The sequence below is a fragment of the Myxocyprinus asiaticus genome, chromosome 29, assembly GCF_019703515.2.
Source record: "Myxocyprinus asiaticus isolate MX2 ecotype Aquarium Trade chromosome 29, UBuf_Myxa_2, whole genome shotgun sequence".
NCBI classification, from domain to species: Eukaryota; Metazoa; Chordata; class Actinopteri; order Cypriniformes; family Catostomidae; genus Myxocyprinus; species Myxocyprinus asiaticus.
Genome location: NC_059372.1, coordinates 43,915,348 through 43,938,589, shown reverse-complemented (window position 1 = coordinate 43,938,589; position 23,242 = coordinate 43,915,348). Strand labels below are relative to the sequence as shown.

General features: G+C 38.6%; 2 protein-coding genes across 3 annotated transcripts in view; both read right to left on the bottom strand.

The window, feature by feature from the left end:
- Positions 1 to 1,177: 1,177 nt before the first annotated feature.
- LOC127419797 (serine/arginine-rich splicing factor 6-like) lies at positions 1,178 to 12,110 on the bottom strand. Of its 2 annotated transcripts, none has more exons than XM_051661534.1 (6): positions 11,907 to 12,110; positions 10,618 to 10,799; positions 7,731 to 7,846; positions 7,255 to 7,457; positions 2,135 to 2,212; positions 1,178 to 2,056 (listed from the first exon to the last, which is right to left on the bottom strand). In XM_051661534.1, the coding sequence occupies exons 1-6, from the start codon at positions 12,011 to 12,013 to the stop codon at positions 1,621 to 1,623; spliced, it is 1,122 nt and encodes a 373-aa protein (XP_051517494.1). In that variant the 5' UTR covers positions 12,014 to 12,110; the 3' UTR covers positions 1,178 to 1,620. The 2 variants fall into 2 exon arrangements, with proteins under 2 accessions (XP_051517494.1, XP_051517495.1); XM_051661535.1 differs by lacking the exon at positions 11,907 to 12,110 and adding an exon at positions 11,265 to 11,410.
- A 7,284-nt stretch (positions 12,111 to 19,394) lies between these two features.
- LOC127419804 (PRA1 family protein 3-like) overlaps positions 19,395 to 23,242 on the bottom strand; it is a 28,833-nt gene continuing 24,985 nt past the window's right edge. The window contains exon 3 of the mRNA XM_051661555.1: positions 19,395 to 21,484. Within this exon, the coding sequence (XP_051517515.1) occupies positions 21,309 to 21,484 (176 nt within the window). The 3' untranslated portion in view covers positions 19,395 to 21,308. The remainder of the gene's footprint in view (positions 21,485 to 23,242) is intronic.

Genomic DNA, 23,242 nt, shown 5'->3' with positions numbered 1-23,242 from the left:
TTACTATACACTGCTAAGAAAGAGAGAATGCTCTCTGACAAGAATGGAGAGTAAAATGCATTTATTAATTTGCCAAGATGAAACAAGATGCAGTTTTGGTGCAAAGAAAGTTAAAGCAGCATTTTCCCAGTGACTTCCTGCTCTCTGCTGGTTGTGTAAAGTTTGTGGAGGTGTGTCAGATGGCACAGAGGACTGTCCTGTCAGCACCTGGTCTCTCATTCATTCTGCCTGTGCAACAGTTTGATAAAACGATGGCAAAATGCAATATACGGTAGAACTATATGCGTTCAAAACCAATGAGTTTATGAAAATCATAATTAATGATAATATGACAACATATTTTGCCAGCCTGTAATAAAGTAGCATAATGTAGTATATTTGCATCGCTAAAATAGCTGGAAGTGGCCACATCCACAAGGTTGATAATGGCGGTGCCCTAGTTTCGCTGAAAAATAAGGTGGATAAAGCGCAAGAACATAAGGATACTGAAAATTAATTTATTGCTATTTTCCAAAACATTATATCCCAAATGATACATTTCTATTTTTCTCTAAAAATAGTTTTTATTTTCATGCTTGAAAAGATGCCTTGTTGCTTCTCAATGCTTTATCACAGCGCAACAGTTAGCAAACAATGTGTATATAATACGATTTATATGTAAATTGAAAAGTGCTTAAGGCATACAAAAATGTCAGTGCTAGTCCAAAAAAAAAAAAAAAAATCCCTAACAAATAAACCGCAAATGGCAGCCTACAACAACCTTTAGAATGAGAATGTTTTTTTTTTTTTTTTTCACAACAGTGTTGCGTTAGAATGTGCAAAGTCAATTGAATGAACGCTCTGACACCACCAACATTTTAAGAGCAGTGGGTGTACTTTTCAAACGGTCCCTTACCATTGGCGAATATCAATTGAATATGGAGTCCGTGAACGTCCCCTGCATATTCTGCGCCCATACTGGTAACAGGAAATGGATTCATTGTTTTAGTAATTGGGTAGACTTCTTTGTAGAATTGTCTAAACTGATCAACTGTTTCTCCTTCAATAGTTTAATGTTATCACTAAAAATACAATTATATGTTTATTTTTTTCAGTTCTAGATGTCTGTACTTTCAACATGCATAGAATTCTGCAACTAGCACATGGTCTTCATAGAATACAAAATAACCATTAAAACTTTTCTAAACCAGGACCATTTATTTAGTGTGAAAATAGACATGGTCAAAATCAACTTAACACCAGTATATCAATGAGCAAATTTTAATCAAACAGAAAATCAGACTGTTTGCAATGATTCAAAAATTGTTACAGGAAGAAGAGGAACATTTATCATAAGGTCTTGGTTTGACATGGTGTAATAGTTAGCATTTCATATTATATATTTTATTAGCCACAAGATGCTGTAGACAGTAATTTCATAACCAAGAGGCTTTTTTTTCTGCATCAAATGGGAACAGAGGATCATATTTTATAAAAACAAGGACATGCAGCACAGTAAATGATCACTTAACCAAATTAAACCTGATGTAATGCTAAGGACATTGGGTCTCATTACCTTTAGAAAGCTATCTGTGCACAATTTCACTCCTAAGGAGTCTCAAAATCAGACCACACTTGATGCTAGTCTTGGGAAGCAGATCTGGAACGGGAGCGGGATTTAGAACGCGAGCCTGACTTAGAGGGAGAATGTGAACGCCGGTCTGGTGACTTGGAATAGCTCTTATCTGCCTTAGGAGTAGGAGAGCGAGACACAGACTTGGCACGTTCCCTGTCGCCATTCTCCATTGGTGAAGCAGACCTACTCCTGGATTTCTTACTGACCGACTTCTCCTTAGAGCGCCCATGGTCAGACTTCACTTTAGAACCGCTCTTAGACCGGGACTTGCGGTCATCCGATTGAGAGCGAGACTTGTGGCTAGCCGATCGACTGCGAGATTTGTGGGTGCGAGAACGAGAGTGGGATTTACGATTGCGCGAGCGAGACTTGCTTGATGGAGACTTGGAGCGAGACTTGTGGCCCGACCTGGAATGGGAGCGGTGTCGGCGAGAACGAGACCTACAAGAGAGAACAAGAAACTGATAAGGGTCCAGATAATGCAATTCAGATTGAGTAGATATTGGGTATGCCTTGTACCTTGAATGGGATCTTGAGTTGCTCCTGGAACGGCTGCTACAACGGCTTCTGCTACGAGAGCGACGTCGGCTACGAGACCTGGATAAACACAAAAATTGTAGCAGAACATTAAATAGTTACCAACCACAAAAAGACATGGAAATATACCTGCAAGCTTCGATGACAGGCCCAAGCAACATGGGTCCATTTCCACCCAGTTCCTTTCGGAAAACAATGCATGATGGACACATGCATTTGGTCGAGTAAACAAGACACCATGTCTTACCTTCTGCTCAGACATAATGCTTAACTTTGTGTGCAGCAAATATAAAAAAATATTAAATTTATAACATTAAATTTCACAAGGCTGAAAATAAGAGGGGTTGTTTTTTCCAAGTCTATTCGAAGTTTCACATCTATTGTTGCCAGCTGGAGGCCCTATGACCATGGCCCACCAAAGCCACACTCATGTCAGAAGCGTGATTAAACATATTATACAGTATTATTATTATTATTAAAATACACATTGGTCACAAATCATTATTCTAAAAACTTTTGAAGGGTTTCAGATAAAAATAACAGGTCTATTTCGAAGTCTGTTATAAGTGCCACACTTCCTGCTGCCAGTTGGTGGCGCTATGACCGTGACCCACTATAGCCACAACCATGTGATCAGCCAGATTACCAAACATACCGCTCAATTTTTAACTAAATCACACACAATGCACGCAGAAGATATGAGAGACTACTTGTTTCTCATTTTTTGCCATTAATTTATTGCCTCGCCATGGCAACACTGTTCAATATATCAAAAATCCATACATAATTTAGGGTCTTCAATGTCTTGGCATAATTTTGCCTAAATTTGGTGACAGTCACATGAATCCCCAAGGAATATTTAAGTTCAGAGCCTGCAATTTTAAAAATAAATCAAAAATGGCCGACTTTCTGTTGGGCGGAGCTAATGACTGTAAATATGAAAGTTGTCCGGCTTGATGAGAACTACATATGTACACATTTTGGTGACTGTAGGTGAAAATGGGGGTGCTACAGAGCCCCCCCACACGCCCCCCTTACAACTTTTGCCCAGCCCTAATGGCCGACAACTCAAGTTAAGTGCCCCAAAAGCACCCAAAACCTTGAAAATAATAATAATAATAATAATATTCCTTAGAAGAACAATAGGGCCTTCGCACTTTCAATGCTTGAGCCCTAATAAACATCTTAAACAGGACCAAAACCTAGCAAATTGCCTACCTAGACAGCATTGTAAGCATAGGAAGTCTGCAATAGCTCGCAAAATTACACTTCCTCATATATACACATTGGAAAATAGTTTAAGAAACGTTTAGTTCCAATTTATTAAAATATTTGTAATCCAATATTTGTGCGTGACAGGTATTTTATTTGTATTTCAAGGATTGGTTGTAACTTGAGCATAGCTACATGCTAACATGAGACTCAACTGGGATCAGCAGCGAGCGTGTTTACATGCACAATCTTTATGCTTAACCGATGCTTAAAGAGTAAAGTCATTAAAATGCCTAAACTGTATTTTTTTATAAAAGGAATGGTTATAACCGTTTAAGCAAAAATCAAATCAACACATGTAGATTTTTACCCTTTACCCTAATTTCGCTCTCCATGTAAGCACCATTTACATGATTTCAAATCTTATGTAAACTGTTTTCTTGCATTATCCGGTGTATAGAATTGGTTGATTTTTGACAGTTATAAGCATATTGTAACTTAACCAAGGTTCCCACCCTTTTTGACCAATGAATTTCCATGACTTTTCCATGAACTTTCGGATTAATGGATAAGAATTTTTAAAAATCGATTCTAAATGATTTGCTAAAGAATTTAGACTGTTTTGTAAACCAGTCTGACCAATTCACTGAAAAGAGTTGACTCAAAAAATTACTTTAGCTTAAATTGCTATGGATTGCAATCAACTTTCTCTACACAGGAGAAATAGCTAGTATAGCAAATTAAATATTTTAGAGCAGAACGAACCACATACATTTACGTTAACTATACATTTCCATTCTTTTTCTATGACTTTCAGATTTGACCAATTTCCATGATTCTTTCAGGCCTGGAAAAGACAGTTTAAAAAATTCCCTGATATTTTCAGGTTTGTACACTAAACAAGTGATCGTAGACTGGGTGCATCAACTACAAGACCATTCGACCCCCGACTGAAACTACAAACCTGGAATTAATTTACAAACACACATATAGCAACAGGAGAGTTTATTGTTGATAACTAGAGGTCGACTGATAGTGGATTTGACCAAAATGAACCGGGGACTCTTATTTTGAAATGTCTGTGCTTCCAGCTCACACAAAAACACAAGGGAAACAAAACATTCACTCTGTCAATCATCTATAATGTATTACAATAGAATCACAATAATGTAAACATTGGCAAATAGGCTAATACACTGATCAGCCAAAACATTAAAACCACTTACAGGTGAAGTGAATAACATTTATTATCTCGTTACAATGGCACCTGTCAAGGGGTGGGATATATTAGGCAGCAAGTGGACAGTCAGTTCTTGAATTTCATGTGTTGGAAGCAGGAAAAATGGGCAAGTGTAAGGATCTGAGTGACTCTGACAAGGGCCAAATTGTGATGGATAGATGACTAGGTCAGAGCATCTCCAAAACAGCAGGCCTTGTGGTTTGTCAGTGCAGTAAGTAATGTAGCAGAGGTAAACACCATAGCATCTTTTTGCAGCTGAGCAGACAACGGTGCGGTGGTGGATTGTGTCTGTTGAGTGTTGATTTCACGCTACGTTGTTACCTAGTTGGTGAGACGCAATGCTGGTCCATCTTTTACTCTCCGTGACAACGAGCTTATAGCTAACTCACTAATCACGTAGCTACTTTCATTGTTGTCAGCTAAGTGAAAGCTAATGAGTAAACATGTAATCACCAAAAGTTTTGTTCAGGATTCACAGTTTGGTACCCCCTTCAACCGAACAATTCCAGTTGTTGCATTTATAAAATACAATATTTAAAAGTCTGGTTTTCCACCGTTGAAAGTTTCCCCTGAACTTGCATAGCAAAATACAGTGTAACACCGCTGCCGCTGTTTATCTGGACTCGGCAGTATTAATATAGTCAGCATTTGAATGATACTAAACGGTAATACTGATGTTTACTTAGCTATTTATTTTATTTTTATTTATTCTTTATTTTATTGGTCAGCAATTGACTGATACTAAACGGTACTGATGTTTTAGTTATTTATTGTATTTTTATTTATTCTTTATTTTCTCAGTGTTCATTTCTAGAATTTGTTGACAATGTATAATATTAATGTCAAATATTCTTTGAAAAAAATATTTAAGAAAAGTAGCCTTCTGAGTACCTTTGCATAGTCATATCAGTGCTAAATCAGTGAAAAATCCACACAGAAAAGGTCTTTTTTCATTCCAGCTCAAAAAATAACTATATCGGTAATCTGTGAATTTTCCCTCTCTAAAATCAGTATTGGTCTCAAATATCCCATATCAGTCAGGTTGTAGTTAGTACCTACCAAAAGTGGTCCAAGGAAGGACAACCGGTGAACCAGCGACACGTGGGGAGTGAAGGATAGCCTATCTGGTCCGATCCCACAGAAGAGCTACTGTAGCACATATTGCTGAATAAACGTAATGCTGGCCATGATATAAAGGTGTCAGAACACAGTGCATCTCAGCTTTCTGCGTATGGGGCTGCATAGCCACAGGTGAGCATCAGAACTGGACCATGGAGCAATGGAAGAAGGTGGCCTGGTCTGATGAATCACGTTTTCTTTTAGATCATGTGGACGGCTGGGTGCATGTGTGTCATTTACTTGGGGAAGAGATGGCAGCACGATGCACTATGGGAAGAAGGCAGGCCGGCAGATGCAGTGTGATCCTCTGGGCAATGTCCTGCTGGGAAACCTTGGGTCCTGGCATTCATGTGGATGTTACTTTGACACGTACCACCTACCTAAAGATTGTTGCAGACCACGTACACCCCTTCATGGCAACGGTATTCCCTGATGGCAGTGGCCTCTTTCAGCAGAATAATGCAACCTGCCACACAGCAAAAATTGTTCAGGAATGGTTTGAGGAACATGACAGAGTTCAAGGTGTTGACTTGGCTTCAAAATTCCCCACATCTCAATCCGATTGAGCATTTATGAGATGTGCTGGCCCAACAAGTCCGAACCATGGAGGCCCCACCTCGCAACTTACAGGACTTAAAGGATCTGCTGCTAACGTCTTGGTGCCAGATACCACAGAACACCTTCAGAAGTATTGTGGAGTCCATGCTTCGATGGGTCAGAGCAGTTTTGGCGGCAAAAGGGGGACCTACACAGTATTAGGCAGGTAATTTTAATGTTGTGGCTGATTGGTATAAATAAGTACCAATTATACACTGGTCGACCTCTATTGATAAGACGTCAACAAACAACATGAAAGACTGGCTCACGCCCGTTACTGCACTGGTTTGCACAGAATGTTAAAAAAAAAAAAAAAAAAAAAACTGCTAAAAGTAATGACAGCGGTTTGAGAGATGTTTTTTTTTGTGGAGTTTATTTGTTGTCTCCTGATTTCCAATGCCTTGCTCTCTTGCGCTCTCTCTGTATTTCATTGGCTGTTGCTTATAACCTGTCTCTCACTTGTTGGGACAGTGCACACACCTGATGATTCGTTGGCCAGATTTCAAGCAGGTTTGAAATCTGTCGTAGCATCTGCGACTTGTTGGGGTGAGTCACAGGAGTGCGCACACTACATAACCAGGCTTTCGGATGTTGCCTTAAGGCTGGGTCACATTTATCTTTGCATGCCGAAATTTCACAGCTCAACCCAGCGTAGGCTGATGTTAAGCACGTGTGAAACCCTCAAAAACGACTTGCCGAGGAGCTTCTTTTTCTGTGCTGCACTTTATAATCTGGGAGAGTGAATTTATAAAGAAACTCACCACTAAAATTATTTCTTCGTCCACTGTGAATATTCAGTGTAATTATGTACAAAGCACTGCCCAATCCAAGCCACTTCGTTTTGGTCAACATCAAAAATTCATGTGCCAAAGCTCACAAAACTTGAACCCCCGCGTGAAATTTGCATAGGAAAATTTGATAAGCAAGAGCTTACCGAGAGCGGCTCCCAGAATAGGAGCGTCGACGCCGTGGCTTGTCTTCAACTAGACGAATCTTCCTGCCATTGATGTCTGTTCCATCCAGTTTTTCCAGAGCTCTCCGCATATCAGAGTACGAGCGGAACTCAATGACCCCCTCGTTGGCGCGCTCCTTATGGGCATCTGCATAGGTTACCTCACCTGCCTGTCTCATGAAATCCTGCAAACAGAACCAGTTTGACTGTGAACCCCTTGGTCATAACAGCTAGATCGCATTTAAAAATTCTAAAAAGATTACAAATATTGTGTATGGACACGTGTCAGAACGATGTCTGTGATATTGCTTCTAGCTGTTGTTTGGCGTTGGGTTTTTCAGATGTGCATTATTAAAAATAGTTCAACTTTTTAAAAAACAATGGAACAGACCCTACTATGTAAGATGGAAAGTGTGCAAACTGGAATTCAATGTTAATGTGTATTCTACCATGTTTACCTTGAGGTCCTGCCAGCTGCAGCGGCTAGACAGATTCTCCACAATAAGCCGGTACTCCGTGCGAACAGGAGGGCCGTACTTGTCCCTACCAGTGCGACTTCTGCTGCTGTAACCACCTTCAGAAGAGATGGGATGGAGTATAGGAAGATCATTTTATGACACTGAGAAACGGTGGACAGATGGACGCCACTGACATTAACTTTAGAACCTAAGACATATTTGCCCTCCGCTGCTTATTGCCAACCTGTTCAGTCTCAAGAGTTGTTTGCTGACTCCCAGAAAAGACATTACTATTTGGATAAAAGAGACAGGAACTGTTAAAACACTCAAAGCTTGAGATATTCATTCTCGGTTCTTTTAGGGCAAAAATTATTTTTTGATAGGCAACGTAATACATTTAAATCTTTAATGTTTAGGTTCACACACCCTCATATGGACATCTCTGACTTGCCCTTCAAGAAATGCTAGTGTATCCCAATGTCTCCATTTCAGAGTTTTCTATTATATCTTGGCTAGAGGCTTTCCATATGGACAACATAGCAATAACTAGTGGCATCCTCACCATCACCCCTGGTCTATTGGCAAAAGGCTGAGGTCATCTTGGCTTCCGGTTAGGTCAGCCAAAGCATCAAGGGGCAAAGGTCACACACACATTGTAAGGTGAAGAGGCCAAGGCCAAACCCGTCAGGTAGTCATCTGAGCCACAGCCTCAGCCCTCACTGGACTCTTTCAAATTGAAACATCAAGGACTTTGTTATTGTGAAAAAACAAATTGGAAATTTAAATTAAAATTATACATGGACTTTGATGCTTTCCACCGGGCTATAATATCTAATAGAAGAGTAAAGAAACAAATGTGGGAAAAGGAGCACAATCATGCCAAATACCCCCAACACACAAAAAGAAAACACTCCATTAGACTAAAAGAAAGAACACAGTCTACTTTCGTGACTTACAATCTACAATATGCAATTTTAAAATGGTTGTATGTTAACCCAAAAAAAAACAAATGGTGAAAAGTGAATACGAAATCCTAAGGGAGAACTGGCGACCCACTTGATTTGACAAGGATAAAAGTTTCAAAGTTTTTTTTTTTTTTTAATAGAATTACTAAAATTTTAATAAACTTCAAAACAGTCTTAAAGGTGCAGTATGTAAGATTCAGAAACTTTGTTATTAATGACACCTGTGGCCGTTAAGTGAACTGCAGACAGCTACCTGTTGCTCGTGATCGCACGCACACACTCCATAGGGACGCGAGCATCGACCAAAACAATGACGTAACGTACAAAGAGACAACGTGATTCACCGGCATCATGCTAACAGATGAGGTAGCATAATTAAAAGTACACAGTTATGATTGTTTTACTACAAACTTTGAGACTGTATATTATATTTGACTCTGTTATATTGAAGTGTGGATATAGGTCTGACTATGCGAGACTGAAGTTTGAAGTTATCACTTTTCTTTGAATGATACATTGACTGCATTTATACAATAGCCTAAGTCAGTGTTAGCTAGCTAGCCAGCTTTATCAATAGCTGTTAGCTAAATTTGGTGGATGATGACAGTAGCTGTTTATAAAATAGACTGTACATTATAAATATGTTGAGACAATTCAGTATTGATGTGATTCCATCACAACTGTCATTTTGATATATCGATGCGCTATTGTTTTATAATCATAGATTGTATATATTTTCTGTATAACCAAGTTACATTACACTAATGAATGGGTCTTTTTGCATTATCTTGAACATTGTCTAGTATTCATTTCATGTGTTATTGTAGTTTAGCTAAAATGACACAGATCAATCTTTATGGCACTATATTTCACATGCTTTACAGTTATGCAAGTTTACCTGTCCAATAAGAAGAATGCCAATGCAGGGTCGGTTCTGAACCCCAAAACCGAATGAAGGTCCCTTCAGGAATCAAATGTCCTGCTGATGTTCACTCTAGTTTTCACTCGACCACGATCACGTTTCCGCTTAGCCAGACGGGATTCAGTAGATAAATGTTTTTTTTTTGGCTTGTGTAGGAGTCGGTGTTGTGCTGGGAGCCGGACGTTTGCTGGATTCCATCTCTAAGATAATGTCACCTAGTGTTGCAGTTTGTTGTCAGTGATGAATAGCGGAAGAGAAGCGATTACTGAGGCAAAGCTCTCGGGAGCGCTCATAAACGTCACATCCTTTAGATTTTACCGGCAAAAGCGACCCGCTCCCTTCGCATGAAAATCAGTCTACAGGCTTTAATAGGCAACCTAGGAAGTCCGGGAAGGGCTCATTTTTTAAGTTGCGTTACAAGCCGTTCACACATTGGCAAAAAAGGTAAATATTACATGAAAATGTTTACATATTGCACCTTTAAATATAATGTCACTTCAGTTTAGGTTTCTTTACAAAAAAAAAAAAAAAAAAAAAAAAAAGGGAAATTCTAGGAAAATGCTGTGTATTTTTATAACATTTTCAGCTGCCCAAGTTGCAGCTCACCAGCAAGTTGTTTGACTTAAATGCACATACAGATAACATTTTTCATATTTAAAAAATCATTTGAAATCAAAATGTTTAAATTGATGAACTGTTTAGAAAGAGAGAAAAAGACTTGAATTTTGAAAGCAGTATTAGGCCTGGGGGAACTTGGATAATGAGTAGCAAGTTTTTCAGTGATATGATGATTTATGCTTGTAATTATCCATAAGAAATCTAGTGTACAAAAATAAAAACAATTGCAAAACATTTGAATTAGTGTACTAAAGCCATTCACTTTTTCACTAATAATCAAAGAAATTATCCGCAATCGTTAACATTAACTTTGTCCAACTATGACAAAAAGTTGTGCCATTTCACACCTCATTACATAACTGAAGTGATGCACAGTACTTACTGCGCCCACCGCCGCCTCCACCTCCACCGCCATAATAACCCCCTCGTTCATAGCTGTCACGGTCTCGGCGAGGACCCCTGGCATGCTCGACCATGACTCGCTCTCCACACAGCTCTTTTCCATTCAGTTCATAGACTGCATCATCAGCATCACGTGTGTCTTCAAACTCAACAAATCCATACCTACACAGACATGCAACATTGAACACGACCAGGTTAGAAAGCCATGTTTGATTTATTGCAAAGCCACTTAAACTCTTATGGGGGTAGTGTGGTATAGTGGTTAAAGATCTGATAATCGTAAGGTTGTAGGTTCAAGCCCCAACATCAAAACAGTTCTGATAACCAATTAGACAGTCAGTAATTAGCCTCTTTTATGCCTCATGAATGATAATCAGTGGTATTTCTTTTCCAGAATATGGTTGTTTTGGGGCTTGTTGCTGCAAGCATGACCGTCCACTTACAGCAGTGGTCATATATCCTCACCTACTGTACAAACAGCACTACGTCTACACCAGTGGAATAGTCCAATAGAATAATAGTTACATTAGAAAGTGGATCATAGAATGGTTGCTGATATACATAAATGAACTGGACCAAAACGGTAAGCGCTAACAATTAGCTGTATTTAGAAAAAATGAACAAGACCTGTCATTCACAACAGAAACTGTATTCTCCTCCGCCATGTTGAAAGTTTAGGACTCCTCCCATCTTGGAAACTACCAGAAGGGGCTTATAGGAGTCCGTTGTTTCCGACTAAAATTACTTGATCGCACCTTTATTTCGGCCGAAGCCATCTGACAAAATCAAGACAACTTCCGCCCCCCCACGAAGCACCGCCCAATTCAGGACCTTGTGAACATGTTTATTTCAATTCTAGCAATCCTGTATCTTCTGTTGAGAAAATGGAGACGCTAGAAACTGCAAACGTGGCGTGTATCAGCGAAGTACTTTATCAACAATTAACTGCTTAAAACGACTCCTCTTGACAAACTGTAATTACCTGCTGAATCTTGTTCAATATTATTGTAGAACCGAAGACTGTAACACATGCACATCAGTTTTACAAAGAGGCCCGTTAGTTTTGCTCATTTCACCAGATAACAAGGCAACGTATTGATCTTGAACTTGAAACTAACCTAAAATTCAGTTTACGATAAAAACAGACACCACATTAGGCAGCGTGGATTGATTTACTGGAAATCTGTGATTTTATAACACAGATGCGCGACACACATTCATGCCCCGTTCATGATAATGGAAGCGTGCTCTAGTTTTGTATGAACTCACCCGTTTTTCAGATCCACCTCCAGCAGCTTCCCATAGCCGCTGAAAAACCTCTGGATGTCTTTCTCGCGGACATGATAACTCAGTCGTCCGATGTAAACTCGAGGCATGTTGATGTAGTCTTAAATCAGCAGCCTTAACGTCGATTACCTTCAATACAGCACATGAAAACAGACACGACGGGCTTTTGATCTGTTTTCAACCGGAAGCTCTTCACTTTCAAAATAAACGCCTACCTTGCAAAATAAAAGATCCCCCCATTCAAAGTAAAGGTCCTAAGCCAAAGACAATCATTCACCAAGTTAGTCAACCTGAAACCCGGTACATAACCATTTTAACTTCCATAATTCTACTGATGTCTGAGTGAAACAATACTGATTTTATGCTTCTATATTGTTTAATATTTTTTTTTTTTTTGCGCATCCAGTTTCCTTTTTTGTGTAGCATTACCTCTGTGCACCTCTTATGCTGCTGAAATTTGATGAATCAATACATTTCTAATAAATCAGAATAAATGTATAATATGTATTAAAACTGTTGTGCCCGATGTAAAGTGGAGGACAATATATGTGTGCATCAAGTAAGGTCAACAAAACATTTCAACCAAAAAAAGACTGTGTTGAATGTATCCTTGCCAGGGTCAGAAATTAATTGGAACTTAGGGCAAAAATGCTACTGAAAGTGACAAAAATGCCCCAGAAATTCAAAATGTAGGTGCAAACAAATTCCCCTGTACTGAATTCTCTCTCTCTCTCTCTCTCTCTCTCTCTCTCTCTCTCTCTCTCTTTGAAACTGTCATACAGTATTTTGTAATAATTTATTCTAAGACTAATACATATTATCACAAAATATGAGGTAATGTTGATTTAAATTGATTAAATTTAACAGCCTTAATTAATTTGGAGTTTACAAACTGATTAAATTCTAATATTTGACATAAAAGGGTGACACTGTTTTTTTTAAATGCCCATATTAAAGTAAAAAATACCCCCAAAAAACAGATCAAGTGGGCAAATACTTCCCCAAAATTTAAAACACTGATTCTTGAGATAAGGGGCAAAACATGTCCTACATACAAAAGTCCTATTTATGTTAAAAATCAAGAAATTAATAATAATACAAATACTGATATTTTTTAATTATTTCATTTTAATATTTTAAAATGTATGCTCTATACTTGGAAGCACATGTAACTTTACCTGTCCTCAGCAAGAGGTCACAATATTAAACTGCCAAACAAAGTGTTAAAAAATGCACCAAATTCTTAAATATAAATATCAAATGAAAGGCAGGGATCTGTAAGATATCAAACAATACATAAAGTAACATTAAAATTTCAAAGTTCAATCAATCTTTCAAAGTCAATCAAAGTTATGTCCTCACTTTGTGTCAACTCTGTCAGATTTATTTAGAATCCTGAATAAATCAGATGCCAGCTATAACTCTGAGTACCCCTTTCCCACTTCCTGCTCATGATAGATGCAACAGTAGGACACATGGTATGGTAATTTTTATATTTTAATATATTTCAAACAAACAATGTTTAAGTCTCTGCAGTCACAGCTTCAACATGTCAACACCTTAATCCCATAGTGATAATTTCTGTTAAGACTTGTGGAATAATTTTGGCATTTTAGTTTAGGTTATAGAGGCAGCTTCAACTGAGGAAAAAACAAAATGCTCAAGTGTACAACTCATGGTTAAGATGGAAAAATATTCAATTTTGTCAACTCCGTCAGAATTTTCAGAATAGTGTGAAAACAGAAAACTTTACACTCTTGTTGGATGGATCCAAGTAAAATGGCATACTTTTAGTATGTCTGACAGAGTTGACAGAAATTACAGTAAGATGTAAATTATATATATATGTTAATTATATTTAAGTTAATAAATGTCAATTTTCAGAAAAACTAATTTTTATAGAAACATGTTCCCTGTCTACAAATATATCCATTTCAAATTAATTTATTATAAAAAATTAAAATGTTTTGTCCCTTATCTCAAGAGTGAGTGAAAAGTGAATTTCTTTCCCTGATCCTCACTCCATCATCTGAAAGCTTCCTTGCTCTTCTGTCCTTGCCTCCTCGCAGAGCAGTTTTGCTGCTGATTCGCTGGTATATTCCACCACTCAGAAACTGTGACTTTACTTTAAATGTCCTAAATGTTTACTTTACTTTTAAAATCAGGGTTTCATTCATAAATTATCAGTTAATAAGCACAATGGAGCCAAGGGAATTAATAGATTATTATTAGTAGACAACTAAATAACCTCCAAACTTCTTTTTTTATGTTGATGTTTTTTTTCAATCTACAAGATATAAATTGTACCATATGGCTGAGATGGTAAATCTTGCTTAAAATTGGCATTAATATGTATTTTAACTTTATTAGCAGGTCTTGGATGCATTTCATAATTTAGCAGGCTCCCAATGAAATATAATCTACCTCAAAGTGTCTTTCAAATTGATTGCACATACCAACATATATTGGTATATGGTGGTCCATATAACATCCAGGCACAAAATATGATGTGCATGCAACTTACATTAATTACATCTCACATTTTAAGTCAATTTGTTAAGTTTTTTTTTTCATGAACAGTGTTTTTCAACAGTTAACATGCAATTCATTCTTCATTATAATTACATTTTATTTCAACTGATTTCATTAATTCCTTCTATGCCAAACATTCCAAATCCGAATTTTTTACATTTCTAAATAAAATAGTAAAGCTTCGACTGAACCATATATTCCATCGCTCCACAATAGTAATGACTTTATGAATTTCTTTACTGATAAAACTGAAATTACCAGAAACAAAATTGGAATTATGCAACCATCTGCCATAGCACCTCAGAAGACTGTCTCATATAATTCTCTACAAGCAACTTCAGTTCTTTGCTGTCATACTGCAGGTCAGGAAGAGCTAACAAAAATTATTAAAACATCAAAAGCAACAATATGGATGTTAGATCCTATACTGACTAAGCCTCTAAAAGAGGTGTTTCCTGTAATCTCAGAACCTCTTTTTAAAATTATTAACTCCTCATTATCTTTAGACATGTCCCAAGAAAATTTAAGCTGGCAGTTATCAAACCGCTTGACCGCTTGGAGAGTTGGCTGATTATAGACTGATCTCAAATCTCCCATTTTCAGTGCATTCAGAAAGTATTCAGACCCCTTCATTTATTTCACATTTTGTTATGTTGTAGCCTTATGTTAACAAGCTTTAAAAAAATATATATTTTTCTCACATCAATCTACACTCCATACCCCATAATGAAAGCAAAAACCAGATTTTTTGATAACTTTTCAAATTTATTAAAAAATAAAAACTGAAATATCACATTAACACAAGTATTCAGACCCTTAACTCAGTACTTAGTTGAAGCACCTTTCGCAGCGATTACAGCCTCAAGTCTTTTTGAGTATGATGCGACAAGCTTTGTGCACCTGGATTTGGGGATTTTCTGCCATTTTTTTCTTCAGATCCTCTCAAGCTCTGTCAGGTTGGAAGGGGACCTTCAGTGGACAGCCATTTTCATGTCTCTCCAGAGATGTTCGACTGGGTTCAAGTTCGGGCTCTGGCTGGGCCACTTAAGGACATTCACAGAGTTGTCCCTAAGCCACTGTTGCATTGTCTTGGCTGTCTGCTTGGGGTCATTGTCCTGTTGGAAGGTGAACCTTCGGCCCAGTCTGAGGTCCTGAGCACTCTGGACCATGTTTTCATTAAGAATATCTCTGTATTTTGCTGCATTCAGCTTTCCTTCAACCCGGACCAGTTCCCCAGTCCCTGCTGCTGAAAACACCCGTATAGCATGATGCTACCACCACCATGCTTTACCGTTGGGATGGTACTGCACAGATAATCAAGTGGTGCCTAGATTCCTCCAGACATGACCCTTGGAATTGAGGCCAAATAGGTCAATTTTCATTTAATCAGACCAGAGAATCGTTTCTCAAAGTCTGAGAGTTCTTTAGGTGCTTTATTGCAAATTCCACGCAGGCTTTCATGTGTCTTGCACTGAAGAGAGGCTTTTGTCTGGCCACTCTGCCATAAAGCCCAGATCGGTGGAGTGTTGCAGTGATGGTTGTCCTACTGCAAGTTTTTCTCATCTCCACACATGATCTCTGGAGCTTGACCAGAGTGACTACCGGATTCTTGGTCACCTCTCTTACCAAGGCCCTTCTCCCCCGATTGCTCAGTTTGGCCGGGCGGCCAGCTCTAGGAAGATTCCTGGTTGTTCCAAACTTCTTCCATTTAAGAATGGAGGCCACTGTGCTCTTGGGAACCTTCAATGCAGCCAAAAGTTTTTGTAGCCTTCCCCAGATCTGTGCCTCGACACAATCCTCTCTCTGAGCTCTGCAGGCAGTTCCTTTGACCTCATGGCTTGGTTTTTGCTCTGATATGCATTTTCAGCTGTAAGACCTTATACAGACAGGTGTGTTCCTTTCCAAATCATGCCCAATCAATTGAATTTTCCACAAGTGGACTCCAATCAAAGTGTAGAAACATCTCAAAGATGATCCAGAGAAATGGGATGCACCTGAGCTAAATTTCAAGTGCCATAGCAAAAGGTCTGAATACTTGTGTCAACGTGATATTTCAGTTTTTTCTTTTTAATAAATTTGCAAAGTTATCAAAAATCTGGTTTTTGCTTTGTCATAATGGGGTATGGAGTGCAGACTGATGTGAAAAAATTATAATTTAAAACATTTTAGCATAAGGCTGCAACATAACAAAATGTGAAAAAAATGAAAGGGTCTGAATACTTTCTGAATGCACTGTATATCTAAAATACTAGAAAAGGTAGTGTCCTCCAAACTATGTTAATTTTGACAGAGAAATGGTATATATATGAAGAAATTCAGTCAGGAGTAAGGCCCCATCATTGTATAGAGCAGGGGTCGGCAATCTATGGCACGCGTGCCAGCATTGGCACGTGGAGGGGTAATCACTGGCACGCCAGCAACGGCGAGAGAGGAGTAGACTATTTTATTTATATAAATTCTGCACCTGCTTTACAATCTACATTTTGAGGTAATCCTTCTCATGATCACACAACATGTTTTCTTGAGCTGAATGGGAGGCTAAACAAAAAGTTAAAATGTGATGAGACTGCAGTATACCCAACAGACTCCATTCGCGAATCACGAGCCGGCAGTCCCAGGACATCATCATTTCAGAGCATAGGGTTGCCACCTGTCCCGTAAAATATTGAATCATCCTGTATTTAAAGATGAAATTATGCGTCCCATATTGAATCAGTACGGGACGTGATTTGTCCGTATTTAAGATGGTCCAATGGCATCACTGCAAAATCATTCAAGATCATTAACTTATATGTTCTTTGGAAATTGTGCCTACGGTGGGTAAGGGACCGTCTGAAAAGTCCTCACACTGTGCTAAAAAATGCTAAAACTGTGGAGGGTGTTAAGTCATCGTCTGAAAACATCAGCCAGCAGCACCAAAGCTACAAATATTGGGCTATAGATAATAGGTCCTATATTATAAGTATATAAACATAACTAGATTAAGTACATTATATTGCCAAAAGTATTTGCTCATCTGCCTTTAGACACATATGAACTTAAGTGACATCCCATTCTTAATCCATAGGATTTAATATGACGTCGGCCCACCCTTTGCAGCTATAACAGCTTCAACTCTTCTGGGAAGGCTTTCCACAAGGTTTAGGAGTGTGTTTATGGGAATTTTTGACCATTCTTCCAGAAGCGCATTTGTGAGGTCAGACACTGATGTTGGACGAGAAGGCCTGGCTCGCAGTCTTCGCTCTAATTCATCCCAAAGGTGCTCTATCAGGTTGAGGTCAGGACTCTGTGCAGGCCAGTCAAGTTCTTCCACACCAAACTCACTCATCCATGTCTTTATGGACCTTGCTTTGTGCACTGGTGTGCAGTCATGTTGGAACAGGAAGGGGCCATCCCCAAACTGTTCCCACAAAGTTGGGAGCATGGAATTGTCCAAAATCTCTTGGTATGCTGAAGCATTCAGAGTTCCTTTCACTGGAACTAAGGGGCCAAGCCCAGCTCCTGAAAAACAACCCCACACCATAATCCCCCCTCCACCAAACTTCACAGTTGGCACAATGCAGTCAGACAAGTACTGTTCTCCTGGCAACCGCCAAACCCAGACTCATCCATCAGATTGCCAGATGGAGAAGTGTGATTCGTCACTCCAGAGAACACGTCTCCACTGCTCTAGAGTCCAGTGGCGGCGTGCTTTACACCACTGCATCCGACGCTTTGCATTGCACTTGGTGATGTATGGCTTGGATGCAGCTGCTCAGCCATGGAAACCCATTCCATGAAGCTCTCTACGCACTGTTCTTGAGCTAATCTGAGGGCCACATGAACTTTGGAGGTCTGTAGCGACTGACTCTGCAGAAAGTTGGCGACCTCTGCGCACTATGCGCCTCAGCATCCGCTGACCCCGCTCTGTCATTTTACGTGGCCTACCACTTCGTGGCTGAGTTGCTGTCATTCCCAATCACTTCCACTTTGTTATAATACCACTGACAGTTGACTGTGGAATATTTAGTAGCGAGGAAATTTCACGACTGGACTTGTTGCACAGGTGGCATCCTATCACAGTACCACGCTGGAATTCACTGAGCTCCTGAGAGCGGCCCATTCTTTCACAAATGTTTGTAGAAGCAGTCTGCATGCCTAGGTGCTTCATTTTATACACCTGTGGCCTACTTTTAGGAATACTTTTGGCAATATAGTGTACCTATTAATTTATTCCATCAACCCCATCATAACAACTTTATATTTCTTCAAAACCCAACTAAATTGATCAATTCTCTCATACCAATGATATCAAAGATTGGATGGCTAGAAATTTCCTTATACTCAATTCCCACAAAACAGAGATACTAATTATTCGACCAAAAACCTCTAAAAATAAGCCGCTAAAATATTATTTGACTCTCGATGAATGTACTGTTACATCGTCTTCTACAGCGAAGAACTTAGGTGTTATATTTGAAAGCAATCTGTCCTTTGAAAATCACATTTCCAATATTTGTAGAAAAGCATTCTTCCACCTCAGAAATATTGCTAATTTACAACACATGCTCTCTGCTGATGATGCCAAAAAACGATTTCATGCATTCACCCTTTACATACATATAAACTGTAGTCATCCATGATGGGTTAGTGTTAGGCACTTCAAAGGGAGAACAATCATGATATTCATGCTGTAGGCTTGTTTCAAACAGAATTTCCAATAAAAATTACTTAAAAAGGGGTTATATTTGGGGCCCTGCACTTTTAGTCCTCTAAAACTCTAACAGTGCAAAGTAAAGTCTTCGAAGGGAATAGGGCATATACATTTAGATGATCACTTCTGAATGTCTCACTTTGTCGCATTGTGTTTAGTGTCAAAGGACCTTCAAACTTTAAACGTCCACACACAACACACCACATTTTAAGATTTTAACACAATGAATGATAAGGAATGATATATTACTCTGAGAAAAATAAGCCTTTATTCAAAACTAGCAGTTGACTACAGATCTTGAACAGCTTTGCAGTGAGATTGCATGCTTGCAGAGGAAACAAAATAAAAATACTGAAACCAGTTCTTTGGCAATCCACACATTGTATAATCTATCCATTTTCTATATTATCTAAGAAACCATGTGTAATCTTGCATTATTTGCTATTACCTGCAGAAATCATGTCAGCAAATAAAACAAGTGATCTAACTAGCAATCCTCAATGAGGTCAATTGCAGTTTTGTTTGAGAATATGCATTGAAAAAATAAAATAAAATGGAAAGCAGCTCTATTGAAAATACTAAACCAGTACACTTAAAATCAACTTAATACATTTTTGTTTGAAATGAGATCATAATCATATTGTGTAAAGTCCAAGTAAAATTCAACGCAGTCACTAAAAAGTGAAATGATTACATTGCTATGAAATGATTAAATGGATTCAGACTTCTAACGGATAGTGTTCACTCAACATAATTTTTACTGCTTGCTCAATTTACTTAATTTAAATGAGTTAATACAACACATTTCTTTAGCATTTGGTCTTAATTTCATTGTGTACAATCCATCTATGTTTACTTAATCCAGTTTTGTTGGAACAATGTGAATAATATTTGTTGCATCAAAGTATTGCTGAAACCGGGCAGGGAATTTGCATTACCCAGCATGCTTTGCATGGGACAGGATTGGGAGAGTACATTTTTAAATTAAGTGTTATTTTAATGCATTTATACACAAAATGAAACAAGTAGGAGACTTGTTAGTGTTTAAAGTTCTGTTATGTTGGTATTTAGAGAAGTTTCTGTGTTGGTGGATGTTTTTTGGAGGTTACCATTGTGGAGAAGCGTGGAGCTAATGAGGATGGGTAGTTTCCCATGCTCAATTTAAAAATGCATTTTGCTTTGGAGATGATGCAAAGACTTGAGGGATCATCAGCGAAAGGCTGATTGAGGATCAGCGTAAACCCACAGCAGCACCATGTTCCATAAAGTAAACAAAAAGATATTTTATATATATATATATATATATATATATATATATATATATATATATATATATATATAAATAATATGCTAATGTGTATTGCTTGCTGGTAGTAAGCTGCAAAGTTCAATGGAGTTATTTGGACTAATCAAATTTGTGTTTAACTCAATTCCTTTGGGTATATTCAACAAAATATTTGAATATTTATTTATTTATTTTTTTTTTAAATCTGCAAAATATTTATGTCCAGGTTTGCACAACATTGTCTATCAATAAATCTAAGCAATAAACAGATCAACTGTGTATGAAAACAGAGTTGTAATCGCTATTATAAATATGCAATTGAAGAATGATGATCGCCTTCGCTATTAGGGAAAAAAAAAAATCTAACCAAATCTACAAATGACAAATTTATAAATATTTCAAAGTGCTTTTATTCATTGTGTCTATATAGATTTACTTGAGCTTTACACAGCATAAACATTCATGCAAATTAATTCTCTTTGAAAACCAAAAGAGACAAAATGTCAATGAAAGGTGCATATACAAGGGAATGAGACACAAGTTTGCTTAATTTGTCTTGATAGGACAACAAATACAGTTTGGTAGAGTTAAATTTTTTATAATAGCAAGAAATAAAAACGGCATTTTAAATAGGAACTATTACCTACTTCATGGTGATATGATGTGATAAAGATGGATGTTTATAGAATATTGGCATACTTTGATATTCAAAAGAAATTTCCATTGACATTTACTTGTCAAACAAATGTCTGTTATGAAAAACACAATAAAATAGACAAAGAAACAAATGAAAAACAACAAACAATACAAGAGGACACTGTGGATAAATACAGTTAGAGTAAAAATAAACAATTTGTTGACATGCTTCCCATGCTCAATCTTTTATCTTACTCTCCAAGAAATCTTGGATTTTGTTGATTTTCTCTTCTTGTTGATCCAGGAGATCCAGTATGACTCCCATGGGCGTCTTCTTTAAGCCAACACCTTCAATCTTGTTCTCCAACTTGTTCTTCATACTGCGGAGTCTAAGTGAAGCGTGGATCAGGATCACTGCAGGGTAAAACAGAGAATCCACTGAGTTTGCACAATAAAATGAAAAACTGTTTAATGTAAAAGGCAATTTGCAACCAACGTAACAAGGTGCAGAGATGTTAAAATAATCCCCAGAGCATCATGAGCTTAGCTTGAAACACTAGACAAATATTAACAATGGCTTGTGATGAGGGTCTATCTGCACATGAAAGTATGCTTCTTTCAGATCAATCAACACAAACCAGTCCAGAGGACAGATGGGAGATAAAATTTATGTCCGAGTAATCATCTTGAACAGAGACTTCTTGAGTGTCCGATTCAAGCATCTTAAGACTAGTATTAGGCCATAGCCCACCATCCTTGATGCTACCAGAAAATAGAGGCTGTAGAATCCTTTCTGCAGGTCAGTATACTATCTATTGCATCTTTGGTGAGGAGACATTGAACCTCTGAGAGCAAAACTGACACAAAGCAGTGTACGACTGTTCAGTTTCCAGCTGAAGATCCCCCGAAGACCAAGCCACGCGTACGCATAGCAGTCCAGAGACCTGTGAACGCAGGGGTCCACCTTCAGAGGCAGTTGTACAGCACAACCATTTTTTTTTTTTCGGTTGAAGCTGGAACTGTGTTCATTTTTGTGTGTAGTTTTATGCCACAAGCAACCAAAATTGGGTTTGAAAACTTCGTTGAAACCTGACAATCATGGCATGAAGCGAACAGCAACAAACAGTGAAACTACTGTGACAGTGTTATTGTTCCCGGCTCGTCGACAGCAGTGAGCGTGAGGGACACTTTAGCGGACCTTCTTTAGGCCTGAAGAAAGCACCAGTGTTTGGACACGTCACCAAAAACAGTAAAACAGGCACTGAAAGTGACCTTCATGCCACCAACCAGTTACCAGTTTGTGACGTCGGGTAAAGCAAGAGGGCTGCATTGGGAAAACAGGTGGGGTTTTTTCCTGCCCAGGCCCTCTCGAGGGTCAGAGGAAAAAAAAAAACACTGTACGTCTAAAGTTGTTGTTTTGCAACACAGCAGTCTTCTGGCACGTAACTTACAACAGCAAGACACAAATTTGTTTCCGGCTTGTGACGCTGTGGAAAGATGGCTGGTAGGCGACATGAAGACACCTTAAATTTCTGTATTGTGACACATGGCGGGGAAAGTGAGAAGCAAATTCCAGAAAAAATGTAGCCAGGGATGTCACTCCACAGACACCGGGCCGTCAGTAGACCTGACAATTTCTTGGGCAGAGACCTTGGTAGCCAGAGTGCCAGTTTGTGGTGTAGCGCGTTTAAGCAAGCACCCCAAAGGCGGCAGCACCAGAGACAGTCTCAGAGGCCGCTATGTCTCATTTTCCTGCCTGCGGGAGAACCGCCTTACCGGAGTATATGTCTCACTAATGAAAGTCCAGCAACAAAATATCCTTGACATTACAACAGATGAACATGAACGATAGCATCGCACCGGAACGAGACACAAATCACTATGGGCACACTAAACAGGCAAAGCCGCTTGAGATGGAGAAGAGGAGAGACGTACGGCTCAAGCCGACAGCAAATCATCTTCAAACCCTTTGTGCTCTATATCCAGTCCCTGCTCAGCTCCCTCGTGTGCTTCCTCAGGAGCTGCAGAAGGAATAGTGAAAAGGAAAGTGGCTTCAACTTTAAGAAAGAATGCAAGTCGAGAGCCAAGCATCTTGAGTTCCATGTGCTCACAGTGAATGCAATCAATCTCAGCGAGAGCATGGACTCAGCCCAGGCAATTAACTGTGCTCGC

Coding starts and splice junctions, on each gene's coding strand:
- LOC127419797 (XM_051661534.1), bottom strand. CDS start 12,013: ATGCCTCGAGTTTACATCGGACGACTGAGTTATCATGTCCGCGAGAAA. Junction 7,847..10,617: donor TGGAGGCGGCGGTGGGCGCA/GTAAGTACTGTG, acceptor TCTCTTCTGAAG/GTGGTTACAGCAGCAGAAGT. Junction 7,458..7,730: donor GCAGCTGGCAGGACCTCAAG/GTAAACATGGTA, acceptor TTCTGTTTGCAG/GATTTCATGAGACAGGCAGG.